General features: G+C 41.5%; 1 protein-coding gene across 2 annotated transcripts in view; it reads left to right on the top strand.

Moving 5' to 3' along the window:
• Window positions 1-1,396: 1,396 nt before the first annotated feature.
• Window positions 1,397-15,288, top strand: part of ctnnal1 (catenin (cadherin-associated protein), alpha-like 1) — a 47,617-nt gene continuing 33,725 nt past the window's right edge. The window contains exons 1-2 of one of the 2 annotated variants that reach the window (XM_087175572.1): window positions 1,397-2,177; window positions 9,955-10,079. In XM_087175572.1, coding sequence (XP_087031698.1) covers window positions 10,059-10,079 — 21 coding nt within the window. In that variant the 5' untranslated portion in view covers window positions 1,397-2,177; window positions 9,955-10,058. The remainder of the gene's footprint in view (window positions 2,178-9,954; window positions 10,080-15,288) is intronic. The other variant, XM_023412172.2, reaches the window with a different exon arrangement.

The following is a 15,288-nucleotide window of genomic DNA, read 5'->3' as shown; positions in this document are numbered from 1 at the left end:
CTGTGTTTGTAATATGACGTGTTACTCACCACTTGTCGTCCAGTGGCCGCTCAAGTTAGAAACAGCTACTGGAGCCACTTGAGGATACAAAGAATTTGGCAATAGTTTGGTCAGGCTCAGATCCAGACAACTATAAAGTTTGCTGAGGCATATTGTGGATTCAAGTCACTGGGTCACAAAGAATGAAAAGGTTGTCTGATGCAGACAAATACATATAAGGACACCAAATACAGACAATACGTAACAACTGTATGAGTAGGACGTATGGATGGTGAGTGGACACCAAATACAGACAATACATAACAACTGTATGAGTAGGACGTATGGATGGTGAGCGGAGGATCTATGCTTTATGTATGCTACTGGATCCCCCCCCCCAAAAAAAAACATCTAGAAATAACATCCATGTGAGTCATCTTGGCCTCTAAATCTGTCAGTTTGTTTAAAATGAAATGTCATCCTACCATTCCTCTCAGGAACATTATAATCTTTAGCAAAAATAAACCTGTTTGCAAAATCGTAATAAAACTTCAAAAGACTCAGATCAACATGGACGGATTTGGACTGACAGATCCATTGTATTGCTGATGTTTTGGTTTATCCCTTTTGGCATTTTCTAATCTTGAGATCTGTATTGCGAAAGTAATTTGGGGAATTTGGGAGATGTGGGGGTGTGTTGGTAACAGGTAAATGGGGAAAGGGGGATTTATACTCCTGTGTATTTATCCTCATATCCTTCTGTCTATAAAAGAAAAACTGAAAAAAAGAGTTAGAAAAAAAGTTTATCCATCTACATCTCGAATGCACACCCCTTATTGAAATGATGGGTTTTATTGACGGTTTCAAACTAAGCTTTTGTAACCAATTCCAGCACTAGTCATCTATTCTAAATCTGTCTGTGGAGGATAATTTTCTGTTAGTCTGAGCACAAAGACCTCAGCCAGATCTGTGTGTTCCAGTTTGTTTTAGATAACACGACAACAGCAGATGCTCAGCTATGGGTTTTTTTGGTCGTTTGTTTGCAATTTTACTGATTTCAACCAAAACTGGCTCAGTATGAAATCATGATTTCACTCTTTGCAACCGGTTTAGTTAAGATTTCTAAAGGCCCCTTTCTCAATTTTGGAACATGGGTAAACTACAGCACCTCAGATGGTAGATGGAAGACCATGACAGTTAATGCTTCCTTCAGACAAACAAAGGGTAAAGTAGGCAACTTTTTGAGATAAGCACTGCATTGGAGTCAGTGCAGCTGTCCTGTGTGGCTTAGTGCAGCTGGCTTTGATTGGCATATGTGGTGTGTATTTGGGGAGGATGATAAGGGATTCTCTGACTCCAGGGGATAATATGGGATTCTTTGTCTCGGGGATCAAACCGGAGCAGTGCTGTGAGGAAAGCATTGCTCCTCTCTCTTGAGGGCACTAGATGCAGTCCTCGGAAATCTGCATGGATGGATGGATGATGAATTTTTAAATCCAAAACTCTGATATAAAATCCTCTGAAATTTGCATGAATGGATGATACATTTTTAAAATCCTATATCAAATCCTTTTTTTGCACACTATAGGCTAAATGATAGATGCACTACAGACCACTGTTGGTGTGATTTTAAATACTATTACAAAATTGTTTGGTTTGACAGATAGTCTAACTGTTTTGGCTTGATTTACATAACTGCTGTAGGTGAGTGAACAAGCAGATTAAAATCAAAGCAATCATTGCGAATGTCACTGAGCTGCACATAAGCAGCCAGCAGTGAAACCTCAAGGTGTGTGTGCGTGCTGCGGTGTGTGTGTGGTTGCCCACAGTGGTGTGCTGCAGTCCGCTCCCCGCCGTAGTTGAGTAAACTACATGGACATTAGCGGGCGCAACGGCACAACCACCGGAGCCAGAGTGGATTAAAGCAGCGTGCGTGAGAGGAAAGCCACTCGACAAACGACTGTGTAACCAAGTGAGAAACCCTGGCGTGTAATAGCAAGTCCGTCACACCAGTTTGCAGCTGCGAAACAGCAAAGGAAAGCCTCTTGGTGAACTCAGTTAGTGCCGTGTATTGTGTGCCAGGCAGGGAGAGCTCGGCGGGAATGGCTTCATCTCCGTGCGGCAACAGTAACTTTGATTCCGGCCTGGAAATCAAAACTCGCTCGGTGGAGCAGACGCTTATTCCTTTAGTATCGCAGGTGAGTGCCTCCTTAACCTAAAACAAGACGTTGTATTGTATTTTCTGAACCTATTGTACTTTAAAAAATGTAGGCTACTCTGGCTTTACGACAACAGCCGTGTTCGGAGGAAATGGGCTAACTTTGATTCTCTTGTTTACCTGTTTGTGTATACGGAGACTGCGTGTTTCCTCCTCGTGCTGTGTTTAAAGTCTGTCCCACGTGTGGGGAAATTACTGAGAGTTGCTACATTGTAAACACTGTCATATAGCTGTTATCAGTGAAGGTAATACTTTAGAGCTCTACTTTCAAGTCGACTTGTTACAAGCTGCACCCAGCAAAGTCCTCGAAACATGGGTCGTCAAAAACTTTTATCATGTATGGCATCCTCAGAGTGAACATGAAACCGAAGGCACAGATTTTGTTGTTGTTAGGCAGAAGTTGGAAGGCTACAGAATTACATAACAGGCTACAGTGTAGTGTAAAGGGGAAGTCAAAACGGGAACAATTAAACCAATGATCAGCCACCCAAAAACAATGCAATAGTCATGATATTTTTCCTTTATTTTGCTGGAGATCATCAGAAACTCCCCTTGAAGTCTTAACACTCCACTTTGAAAATAATACTGTTCAAGACAAAAAAAAAAAGTATATACAAGCATAAAAGTTTTCTCAGATTTTGTCTTTTGCCTGCTCACCCTTTTGCCAGCCCTGAACTACACTGTGACTCCCACCTCTCTAAATGGGCCACTTTGAGGCACGTGTTTCGTTTTTCAATAAACAGAAGAAGATGAAAGACCCACTTAAAGCCACTGCACTCTTTCAGCAAGTCCTCTGTTGCACACTCGAATTCGTAGTCCCAGCTTTAAAAGCATGGAGTTTAGGTCAATTACTTAATGAATCATTTTACTGTATAAGTGCAACTAATTAGACTACAAACTCCAAGGCTGTTTTGTAACATTTGTTTTAAAAACAATAATGACATTTTATGCTGTTCATTTCAATCTCAGCAACAACTACAGACGACTCATCTGAAGCTTCTGCTTTTTACATGAGCATGACTATATTTCCACTGTTGTGTCTTGCATGGTCACATAGGGATTGGAGGTGGGTTCTATCTCTTGAATAGGGGAATGACCACCAGTCTTATAAATGCTAATGTCCTCTTGTTGTGCAGGAGGCTAAATGGGCAGAGACCTGTAAATGTTCTGTGGTTTCCACTGGGAGACAGTGGAAGAGAGAGGCACCTCATTGGTGGCTAAACAGAGTCTGGACAATACCATGATGGAAGGTCCCTGACACCGTCCTTGCCCCTGTGAACGCTGAAAGCCTGCTTCCTCCCTCTCATTGCACTGGCTCATTTGAAAGATATAAGGTCGCGCTGTGCTGAATGGATATGGGCTTGTTTTCAGAAAAGAACATCTGTGAGGTGGTTTGCTTTTTATGTAGGCTGTTTTACATTTTACATGATTTCAATTTCAGTCAGACTTAAGTACACCAAAAATAAAATTTTGTAGTAGCTTAGTTGTACAGTATGAGAACTCAAGGGTAAATCCAAGTAAGCTTTAACCTTGGATGCAAAGAGAAGTTACTGTAAGAACATTTTTAGTAAGTACTGCTGTAATATTGAGCAAGAGGGTATAGTAAATCTGCTGCACTCTGCTTTATCATGATAATTTACGCTGGAGCAAACTTATGGTGCACTCCTGCCTGCTGTGAAGGACTGGCTGTACTTCAGTCTATAGCATAAAAGACTGTGCTGTGTACTGTAACGGGATTCAGCATATTTAAGTCCACTGTTGAATGGTGGGCCTCAAGGACAATGTTTCCTAACTTTCTTTTTTTCTTTGTGTGAGGCATGTCCCCATAGCAACAGAGCTCTGCAATGCTGAAAGAAACATTTCCAAGGACCGTCACCTCCATATATAATGTTTTGTTGCTGTTATTGTGATGTCATCAGAAGGACGGTCAGCCAGTCAGGGCTGACTGGTACATTAGTTTTACCTGCAGTGAATGCTTTCCATTCGGTATGATTACATGCACGCAGATAACTCCATTACAGCAAATGTACAGAGCTTGTAGAGCTGAAACAATTAGTCGGTTCATCTGTCAGTCAACTGGCATATACAGAAGCAATTATGATAATCGATTGATCTTTTTTAATAGATTTTCAACTAAAAAATGTCCCAAAGTTTGTGGTTCCAGCTGCTCAAATGTGAATATTTGCAGATTTCTCAGTCTTGTATGAGATTAAACTGAGTGTCTTTGGATTTTGGACTGTTGGTCAGACAAATCAAGACATTTTAAGATGTCACTGTTGGCTTTGGGAACTTGAAACGGGCTTTTTTGCTGTTTGTTTGTTTAATTGTTTAATATCTTAATCTAGAAAATAATCAGTAGATTAATTGATCATAAAATACTTGTTAGTTGCAACCCTAGATGTTGCATAGTAGCTTGATTTTCCCAGTAACTTATGTCGATTTTACATGATAATAATGTACATGAATTGTATGATAATGTAGTTAATGTCCAGAAGTAGGTGTGGTGTTTGTGGCATATGCAGAAAATCAAATCACTAAAAGAAATGTCTAACTATTCTGATAATCATTAGAAAGACTGATGTCAGAGTGAGCTGTGGCGCTCTGATTACTGCCTGAATGTGACTAAGATAACACAGTTAAGAGGTTTACTTGGTGGTTCTGAGAATCAGCATTGCCATACATGGTTTTTAATTGAATTATTCTAGTCAGTGCAAAACGCATAGACTGTGTGGGCTGTGTTGTGTGGCTTTTCTTCTTAAGGAGCTTTGTATATGTTGCGTGTGTTTGTGTGTGTATGCATGCTTACGTGTTGTAGGGGTCTTTAGATAGCTATCAAGGAGGAAATGAAAAAGCACTGTCACTGAGAAGTCGGTATGATAAGGTATCATGTTGTGCACTATCCCCTTCTTTTATTATGCCTTTCTTCTCCTATCCTCTCCTCTCCTCTCCCCTTCTTGCCTTGCTATGACGTTGATATCCTCAGGCCTCTGTTATCAGCTTCACTCCCACCAGGGTGTAATTATAGGCCTGGGAGACTCCCGGCCTTGCACTACACACACACACGCACATGCACACACATTAGATAGACACTTGCACACAGTCCCACCCACCTTTTCATTTTCATGCTTATATGTCATGTCATACTGATTCCTTGTGTATGCATTTATCTTTTTGACAGTAAGTCTGAATGTCAACTTCATTCCCAAAGTTACAGCTGCTCTGAGTTTTTGCAATTTAAATTCTGTTTAAATGTGTCTGAGTCCTGTTTTCATAATGTGGCCACCTGGATGTTTTCTAGCTGCATCCTCCATCACTTTGACCATTCACTTCACCCTTTTCAGAAGCAGAGGGGGCCTTTTCCTAATTTAGCAGAAGCACTTTCCTCATCTAGGAATTCGCTAATGTGCTTTACTTCACCTTTTCTCCTGCTGCCATCTCCATACCAATGGACTTGCATTGTGAGGGGCATGGTGAGGGTAATGAATTGCTCTGGTGGTGGTCAAAAATGTAATGGGCATCACACAGAGAGAAGAGAATCTAAGCAAACATGTCTGCTGTTGTGTGTATCCTACCTGTGATGTGGTCTGTAGCCAGCTGGAAGGCAATTAGCGATAATCTGGCTGCTTTTTCCTTGAGATGTGATTCCTGTTTTGAAGTGGTGATTAGTGAAATAACAGTTCTGTTCCTGGGCTTTTATAATTGAGGTGTGTTCCTAGTTAAAACACGGCAGCCCTGTCTGGATGCGGACACGGTGGTCCTCAGACTGAGGAGGTGTAAGGGTGTTGTTTTGAGGTAAAGATGTGTGGGAACGAATAAGGGCAAGGGAGTAATAAGTGAGACTTTGATCAGATCGGTGAACATTTAAACACTTGTGACACACTGGCCTTGTGATTACATAGCTATACTGGCTCCATCATTTTTCTGCAAGGCCAAGTCAGGAGTTTTTCAGAAGATTTTTCTGCTATAATTGGGCCAGGAAAATCCGTTGTCTGTCCAAGTTTGTTAGCGTCGAAGTTGTCATGCTTCCAGGGGTTCTGTGGTGCTTGCAGTTTTGCCTTCTGATGTGTTAAAAAGGACTGTGGGTAAAAAAAAAAAAAAAAAAGCGTTTCTCTGTTCATTTTACTCAAAGCTGGATTGAAATGGCATATCTATTACCCAAACAAAAGCTCAGTGGCAGTTTTGCAGATGTGATTCTCTCAAAGCCTTAGCGTTTTGTTAAACAAATTCCACATTAAACAAAATGCGGACAAAAAAAAGCACAAATATACCCCTCACTCAACAGCTCTGTAAGCACAGCCATAAGTCAAAATTTCATCCCTCTTTCTGGAAATATTGGAAATGGACTTTTATTGAGGTACGAGGCAGTATTTCCCTCTTAATGTTCTTGGTCCTGCATTGGGGTGACATGACAAACGTCCAAGTAGTGAAGTTGTTTTTTATACCCAGACAGAGAGGCATTACTGTTGCCACGAGCCCTAACAGATCTGCTTCCTCCAGCCGTATGATGATAATGAAGACAAATGGGTCCCTGGCATGAAGGTGAAACCACATGAGGATTACAGTGCGCCACAGACCTTCATGCGCGCAAGCACACACACACTCACACACTCACAGACCAAAATATATTTACCTCCTGGGAATGGGTCAAAAACAGCCTTTATTTGTGTGTATTTTCTCGTGTGTGTGCGTGGGAGAGAGGTGGGGGATTCCAGTGTGGTTTGTGTACCTTTTTGTATCGGCATACTTTGGTACTAGTGATTGTTTGCTTGTGGACAACAGAAACTAAATGAATCTGTGGTGCCAGTGTTTAATATGTAGTCACCTGCATTTTGTGTTGCCACTCTGACTCGTCATCTTATCCTTCCTTCAACCCTTTGAGGCCTCGACCAAAACAACACTGAGTCTGATAACACTGTTTCAGTGCAGGTCAGACTGCCACCATTTTCCCTCTTGTGCTTTTATCAGTGGAAGATTTTGAAGAATGGCCAATGTGTACCCCAGCCAAAAGTGTATTTGTCTTTCTTCAACAACTTTGTGTCATCAAATTGAATCGAGACAATCCAACTGAGCTCCTCTTGTTTTCTAGTAAAGTGGTTGCATTAGTCAGTTAATTTCATCAGTTTAGAGAATTCATGTTCTCGCTTTTGACGATTGCACTCACTCCCCTAAACCTCCCACCCTCCCTCATTTTCTCTCGCAATCTATTTTTTTTTTAATCTCTGTGACACACACACACACACACACACACACACACACACACACACACACACATATGGAGAGCCTGCATGACCACTGCCCCCCCCATCCTCCCTCTTGTGCTCTTCTCACTATTGCTATCCAGGGAGTCATTACAGATCGCTGTTCTCTGTAAGTGCCGATAAAAGGGTCCGTCTCACATGTCGATCCATTGACCTCTCCCCGGCTAATATACTTACAGATGAGAAAGGTGTGTGTGTGTGCGTGCCTGAAACCTCCAAATAACCCAGCCTAAAGGGATCAGTCACACAACAGAGTAAACTTAATGGTGAAAAAAAGCTATCTCACCTTCTTGCCATTTAAGTTATCTGACGGCTGTAGCTAATAGCGATAACCGCTTTTAATTGTCTGAAGGAAAGCTTCTGCCTCCCACCAAGATGTATCGCTATAGCTAGGAGGTTGATAAAGTATTGATTAAACCTCCCATTATCGGAGAGCTTCAAAGTGGCATTACCTTTGCTCACATAGCTCAAAGTCATGCATTCAGTGTCAGCTGAAACTGGAAAGCAATTTTCTTTAGTGTGTCTCTCAGTCAGGAGATAGTTTGGTTTAATTTGGCCGGGTTTTGAGATATCCATCGCTGAGGTTTCTGCCCAAGAAATACACCTTAAGGAAACAGTTGACAGTGAGTTGTTATCCAGACTAACCAGGACATTGTCTCTGTAAAGAGATGTTGCTATTGAATTTTATTATGTTTTGTTAAATCACAACAAACAAAATGAAGTTCACCTCAGCTCCCTGGTAAAATAATTCTTCACCATGTTCAGCCTATATGGATCCTATGTGAAAGGTCCTCCAAACTCTGCAAAGGCTACTAGAGGCACCGCATGCTTGTGAAGTATCAAGTGGCTGTCTGGCCCATTGCCAGCCTGTATTTACAATTTATTCTTAGTTTATGATGATGAGATAGTTATGAGACGTCTCATAAGTGTCGGCACACGGGAAGAGATCTCTATCAGCGGGGATGAGGTGCCTAATGTAGCGTGGGTGGTGTTTTGTGTTGTCCAGTCTCACTGGAGGGACCCTGTGGATTAAAACAGATGCATTAACACACGCTCAGAAGCACAGACAAGGACGTACTTACTGACATTAATTACAGACAGAGGCCATCTGCAAACTTAAGTGAAACAACAGAACAACAGTCTCTCTGCCAGTCCTTCTGTAGCTGCACATGTGACATCTCAGACAACGGAACCTTAGATGATACAAGTTTTTATGAAAGTAATGAGCATTGTTTCTTTATGTGGTTTCACCCTTACAGCACTGAATGCAGTTATAGGGGTATAAAGCTGGACATGAGGTGTCACTGTTCATGTGGTCAGGAAAGAGGAGAGTGACAGGACAGCCCACTTACTGTAATCTTGCAGGCATGTACTCGCCCACTTGTCTTGTCATGTATTGCTGGAGATAACGCTCGACGTATCTATATTGTCTGCTGCCTGGACAACTGCAGGTAAACAGATCAGTATTTGGCAGGCAGCTGTTTGTCTTCCATTGCTTTCCTGTTGGTGGTTTCTTGGCTTGGTGCAGTGGTAATTCCAGTCTCGAGCACATGACATTGACTAGGACAGTTGTTTGTGATGTGGTTACTGGGCCTCGCTAAAGGAAGCTCCGCAAATCCTGGCAAAGGCAGGAAACCTTGCCAGTTTTGAGGCTGTCTTTTAAAAAAAAAAAAAAAAAGTCAGAGATAAAATGTTGCCCAAAACTGTAGTAGCATAATTACTGTGTCACCTTTACATAAAGCTATTTCAAAAGGTGCCTTTATACATTTTGCTCACTGAAAATATTATACCACTGTGACTTCTTGTCTTTATTCCAAGTCTGACAGTGTGGGCCTCCCCTCAGACAAAATTGAGACAACTACAACACCCATTAACCCCATCTCCTCCATTGTCAAAACACATAATGACATTGCAACATGACAAAAGTTAATAGTGAAAGATTTTGTCACTCCTATTATTATTTATTTTTACTTTAATTTGTGGGATCATAATGCTTTATGGGATGGAATATGTTCTAAGTTTAAGAACTAGTCCCCATAATGCATTGGTTTCTGTAAATAGGAAGTTGCGATTGAACCAGATAATTAGTTGCGCGCTACAACAAAATGCCAGATTTTTTGCCCATATTTGTTTACATTTTGCTAAATTGACAATAAATAAAAGTAGTTCCTGTTTACAGTGGATGTCTGTTTGTGACAGACATCAGAGATAATAATATCCTCGGAAAGTGTAAGCCACACTGAATCTAAAAATATGTGTATCAGGCCTGTGTAGTCATATTTCACTGAGTTATAAGTCTGGCAGGGAGTACAAATTCTGACAAAATTGCTGCCATTGCTAAGTGTTTTAGTACCTTGAAGCACCTAAATTGCCTTTCCCCTGACGCAATATCTTTGCCTCATGCCTCTGTGTTGGTGAATACTGTTGCGGCAGATATGAGCATTGCATAAATTGTTGAAGTAGAACCGTCGTAACGATTTCTGTCTTTTTTTTTTTAAGGTCACACAAAACGGAAATATCTGACATACATCCCAAAGCTCTCCAAGTCGTCATGTTTGCTCCTCTCTCCCTCTCCTGCAGCAACATTGCTGACTGTACCACTGATGAATCCCGCAGTCTGGCTTGTATGTGTTAATTGCTTTCTTCGAGCGTCTTTGAACTTCTCCCCTCTCGATAATGAGTTCTTTTAAAGAGATGAGGTTTGACATGACAGAACAAAGAGTGTGTGAAGGACACAGAGAATCCAGAATACCAAACATTTTCTTATCTTTTCCAATTCAGAATAGTCAGAAATTTGACATATTTAAAGTTTGCTATGTCACTCCAACCCTTGTCACATTGTGTAATTTACAGTATGTACTGAATTTGAGAATGAATTATTTCTATACTACTTTTATTACAAAGTTGACAAAAGTCGTCTCATTAACAGTCATCTGATAAATTATATGGTACGTTGCATTGGAAAGAGTTTCACTTTTGATCTTGCAGTGCAGCAGTATCGGTTCCAGCTTGTTGTCATAAAAGCCATATTAGGAATCCTCCACGCTGATGAAAGTTCAGGGTTTTGTTGTGAAGAAGTATCAGTATGTAAGATGCTATAGCACCTTTTTTGTATGCCCTCCACCCTTCCTCCGTTGCTCTACGCAGTTTCCTGATTTTGTTTTCCTGTCACACACCTTACTCTCATGCTCTTTCGTTCTGTCTTCAGCCTTGCGCTTGGTCTCTCCCCATCTCTCTCCACTTAGCCCCCTGTTTTCTCACTTTTAATCTCAACCTCTCCAGAGAGTCCGGTGTCCCTGTATCACCTCATTAATTATGCAGCTTACTGAAAACCTAGCCAGAGGCTACAGGTAGTGCACAGAGCTGAAAAGCCCAACCTGAGTATTTCTCTTAGGATCTTTCCCTTTTTCTTCTGTGTTGTAAACTGAGACATAATCCTCAGGCCGCACCTATTCTGAAGAACAGTAATGGGAACAGCAAGTAACCAGCTGAGCCAGATTTGGCCGTCCCTTTCTTTGACATAGAATACCCGGGAGTGATCAAGATGATGGTATTCATGATGTCTTTTGTCTGACCGTCACATATCTTCAGGGAGAATGTTTATGGAAGCCAGTGCAGTGTGTTGAAAGCACAATTGCATGCAGATAGGATCTTAAACATTGTGAAAAGACTTAGTCCCAAGAAAAGGAAAATATCATTTTAACTTGCTACTGATAGGATTACACAGAGGTGGTGTGCTGTTTGTGGACAAACTAGTTTTGTTCAGATACTGCGCAGGATGAAGCTGGATGTATAGTCAGATTTACAGGCTATTTTAAAGCTGTCTTTTCAGATGACGGCTTCGGTAGGGGTGTACAGTATGTAGCAGGTCAGTGAATGGGAAGAAAAGATTCAGTGTCCAAAAGCCTCGCAGGATTGTCCAAACACATAAATTAGTTCACCAGTTTTTCTTTTAGAGATTATTGATGTTACATTTTGTTTTAAATGCTGATGAGGCAGAGGTATAAAGACTAAGTTATTTTGGCTATTTAAATTGGCCCCAAAAAAATCTATCAGCCACAGATTCAGTCTATCACTGATGTATTCATCCAACCCTAGTGATGTTCGCCCTTGATCAATAACCTGAAAGTACCCGATACCTAGCGCTATCAGTATGGGCAAGGTGTTCTCTTCTTGTCACTCCTTCTGGCTGACTGGAGCCAGTGGGTGACAGCTGGGGGCCAGCCAGCCGGGAAACACAGCCCACTGGTAACACACACACACACACACACACACACACACACACACACACACACACACACACACACACACACACACACACACTTACAGTGTTCCGACCCCTATAAATAAGTTAAAGTCCCTCACCTTCTATAAATAAAGTTCCGGTTGTTCTGGATGTTCGAGCGTGTCTGTTAGCTGAAGGGCTGAAAGAAAGGAGCCTTTTCGGGTGTTGACAATATAAAAACTTTACTGTTGTTTGAATGTGACAACTAGGAGTATTTATTATGGGTGGGGCTTTTTTTCTGTTTACACCGGAATGCTGCTTATGTATGTAGAGGCTCCAGGCACTGGTTCAAATAAATGGTTTTTGAGGGTTTTAATAAAGACCTAATAGAACGCCAAACACTTAAAGACGTAGGTATGTGTCATGTAGTGAAAGCATGTTCCTTAAGCCCCCATGAATGTGTTAGAGAGAGTCAGTGTGTCACAACACTGGCCATTATCCTGTCTGAAGTCAGGGGGGCTGCATTCCTTCAAGGGTTCATGTTTCGAGCTCCTATAATGTGTATTGCTATGAGTGCTGTCTGAAATTGTGACTATGTATTCTTTATAGGGGCGTCACGGCTAAGGTCGAAAGTCAAAGTCTCAAGGGATGCGACCTTTACGCCCCCTATACTGGCTGGTATGCATGAGTTAGTGCCTTTCGCCGCCAAGGGCCTGAAGGTGGCCTCACTTCGTTCGCCCACCACTTTGATCAATGAATCATCCTTCTCAGCCACTATCTCATAGCTTTGAGGGTTTTGATGTTTGGTTTGACATATTTCATTGATTTATTAATGCAATCATTCCCTTTTTAAACCCCTTTCTTCTCAAATGTCAAACCCTCCAGACCACATTTTTAGAAACGCCTGTTTTTTTGTTTTTTTTCTTCTGCTTCTGGGTGGGGATTTGTCTCGCTCTGGGGATAGTTTGCAGTCATGTTGACTTTCTTCCACACCTGACGTTTTATCTTACCATCTCCCTCCTTTCATCTGTGAAGAACTTTCAGAGGCTTGGAAAGTGGGAAGACAAAAATCCTGAAGGTAGCTTGTGAGAGTCATTTCTGCACTTTCATCAGACACTTGGGTTGGTATTTGATTTGAATCCCCAGGTGACTCAGAAACAAAGCCCATTTTTCTTTGTCACTTTGCTTCTTCAACAAAAACAAGACTTATTAGTTTAGAGGCAAGCAACTAAGCCAGTGCTTTTGTGTCAGGTGTATTTAATCGGCCTCCTCCTAGAAGCTACTGCAGTCATCCTTTTTTCTTTCTTTTTTTTTTTTTTCTTCCTGCGGAACATGCTAGCACTGTGGGAGGCTGTGACGGGGGCTTGGTTAAGCCACTTTCACACACTGTTCACCACACACTATTATTTGTCCATTACTTGTAATTACCCATCATGATGACTGATGGAATGTTTTCGAGGCTGAGTTGGCAAGCAGTTAGGATTATCCTGTTGAGGACTTTATATAATTAGCCAGTCATTAAACACGGCTCAGTGTGAAGTAAACCTGAGGGGGGCGACTTGCAAATGGCTCGGTTGTTGTGTTCGTACCCCCAGGTTGTTGAAGCAGGCTGTTGTCATCGTGCTATGTTGCAGTGACTTGGGGACGGATGCTTTTTGAGCAATGGCTGCTGAATCGTGTCCGCTCGGTCTGCAGTCGTAGCGACAGAGCTGACTGAATGCTTTTCTTTGGAATTTAGAAATCTCATCACGCTGGTAATTTACTCTCAGGATAATGCTTTGTCAGGCCTATTTTTACCGACTAAGCTGATGATGAGGAAGAGGAGGAGGAGGAGCGGATGTAGGCTTTAATTGTCTTGATTGTTTTGGATTGGACTTGTGTTTTCATTTGAATGAAGTTGGGTGATGATGGATCGGGAGATCGCCCTCCGACAGGTTGCACCGATTCACAGTACCGCCTCTTTGGGCTTGGGCGCAGGTAATCATCAATCTTTACTGGCGACCCAGGACATCCTCATTGAGATAATTGAGGAGCAGAATGAAAAATACAATAGGGCCTCATCAGGAGCTGGAATCTGCCCTTTTCAAGTGCTCTTATATCAACTTTCAAAAACACAGAGAAATTGTGGAAGGGGACAATCAAAGTTTGGAGTCATATAGCAAGAACAAAGTATAACAGTGCTCTGGGCCACAGTGTGTTTTTTGGCGGGGTCCAGAGGTTTCAAAGAGACAGATTTGTTACAGCCTATGTAAATTTTAACATTTTTTTTTCTTGTTTCTTTTGAAGGTGCTTCATCTCACGAGGTGAGAGTGATCTAAATTATTCAACTCATAGGAGAAAATTGTTTTCATGGTTGACTTTGTGCAGTATGTCTGCTCATATAACCAATACAGAATGCCGTGCACCTTGTGATTGTAGGATTTAGTTACTCATTAATTGCAAATTTTGGTCTGTTTATGCGTACCAACAACAGACCATGTCAGCAAATGAAACCCTCCACTGAAATGTTTTTGTTTGTTTTCTTCGCCTCTTCTCTTCCTGGAATGGAAACACTTGCCTAATACAATTATATGAATATTCTATTACAGAGCTGGAAGTCTTATTCAATTAGTGAAATGAAATATAACTTCAGCATCCAGGCAAAGGCTTTCTTTTGATGCGCGCTGTTTGGAAGTTCAAAACTTTCTACCCTGAATGTTGCCCAGCAGCCGAATCTGATGGAGAGATTGGAGACCTCACATATAGATGTAATATGTGATGTCTCAATGTTTTTCTGCTGCGTTTTGCTTCCTTTGTTGGGTTCCCTTGCCAAATTAAACAACTGCCATGTCCTTGCAAAAGATTCATCCAGGGAAAAGTATGAAAGAGACATCCTTATGAAATATCCAGGTCTTCTATGGAACAAAGAGTCCAGTGTAGCTTCGAGAAAAGTGTAACTGCATACGGTGTACATTTCCAAATGGGTGGGATCTCATCTGCATTGCTCTACTGCCTGGCCCAGAGACGTCTTTGATATTATGTCTTGGATGTTTTGTGAAAACTTGCTTAGATCAAAGATGCCTGAGCTGTCAGCGTTGCTGCCTTGGTTTCACCATCATAACAGTGAGATCCAAGTAAAAACTGTTAGATCAGAATAAAAAATTCTGTGTTCTGTCTGTTTTCTATTTGTTTCGAGCTGACATGACTTGCTTCACACTCTGGGACCCTGATAATCTCGCCTTGACTATGATTTGCCTCTGGCTATTTTGAAGCGTTGAGTTTTTTAAGGCATTATACTGTATTTTACATCCATTTGAGATAAGTGAGGAGAGGCATGTTTTGGTTATTCACTGCCTCTGAAATATCTGTTACACCCTCAAAGTGAGATGTCAGTGGTATTCAGCTGCCGGCAGGTGCCCACCATACCAGCTACACCATTATTATCCTCACCCACACACTGGTAAGAAGCATATAGGCTGGTGCTACACTAATGAAACACCTAGGGGAAACATATTTGATGTATTGATTTAATATTTATTTGACCGCAGAACCTCCCGTCTTGTGTTTTGCAGAAAACAAAGAAAATATCCCTTTAAACTACTCACTCCTCCAGTGATTCCAGAGACTTT

Source organism: Seriola lalandi, unplaced genomic scaffold (assembly GCF_002814215.2).
Source record: "Seriola lalandi dorsalis isolate HSWRI2012SDOR001 ecotype SW California unplaced genomic scaffold, Sedor1 jcf7180002054476, whole genome shotgun sequence".
NCBI classification, from domain to species: Eukaryota; Metazoa; Chordata; class Actinopteri; order Carangiformes; family Carangidae; genus Seriola; species Seriola lalandi.
Note: the sequence above shows the minus strand (reverse complement) of the source record. Positions and strands in the feature narration are given on the sequence as shown.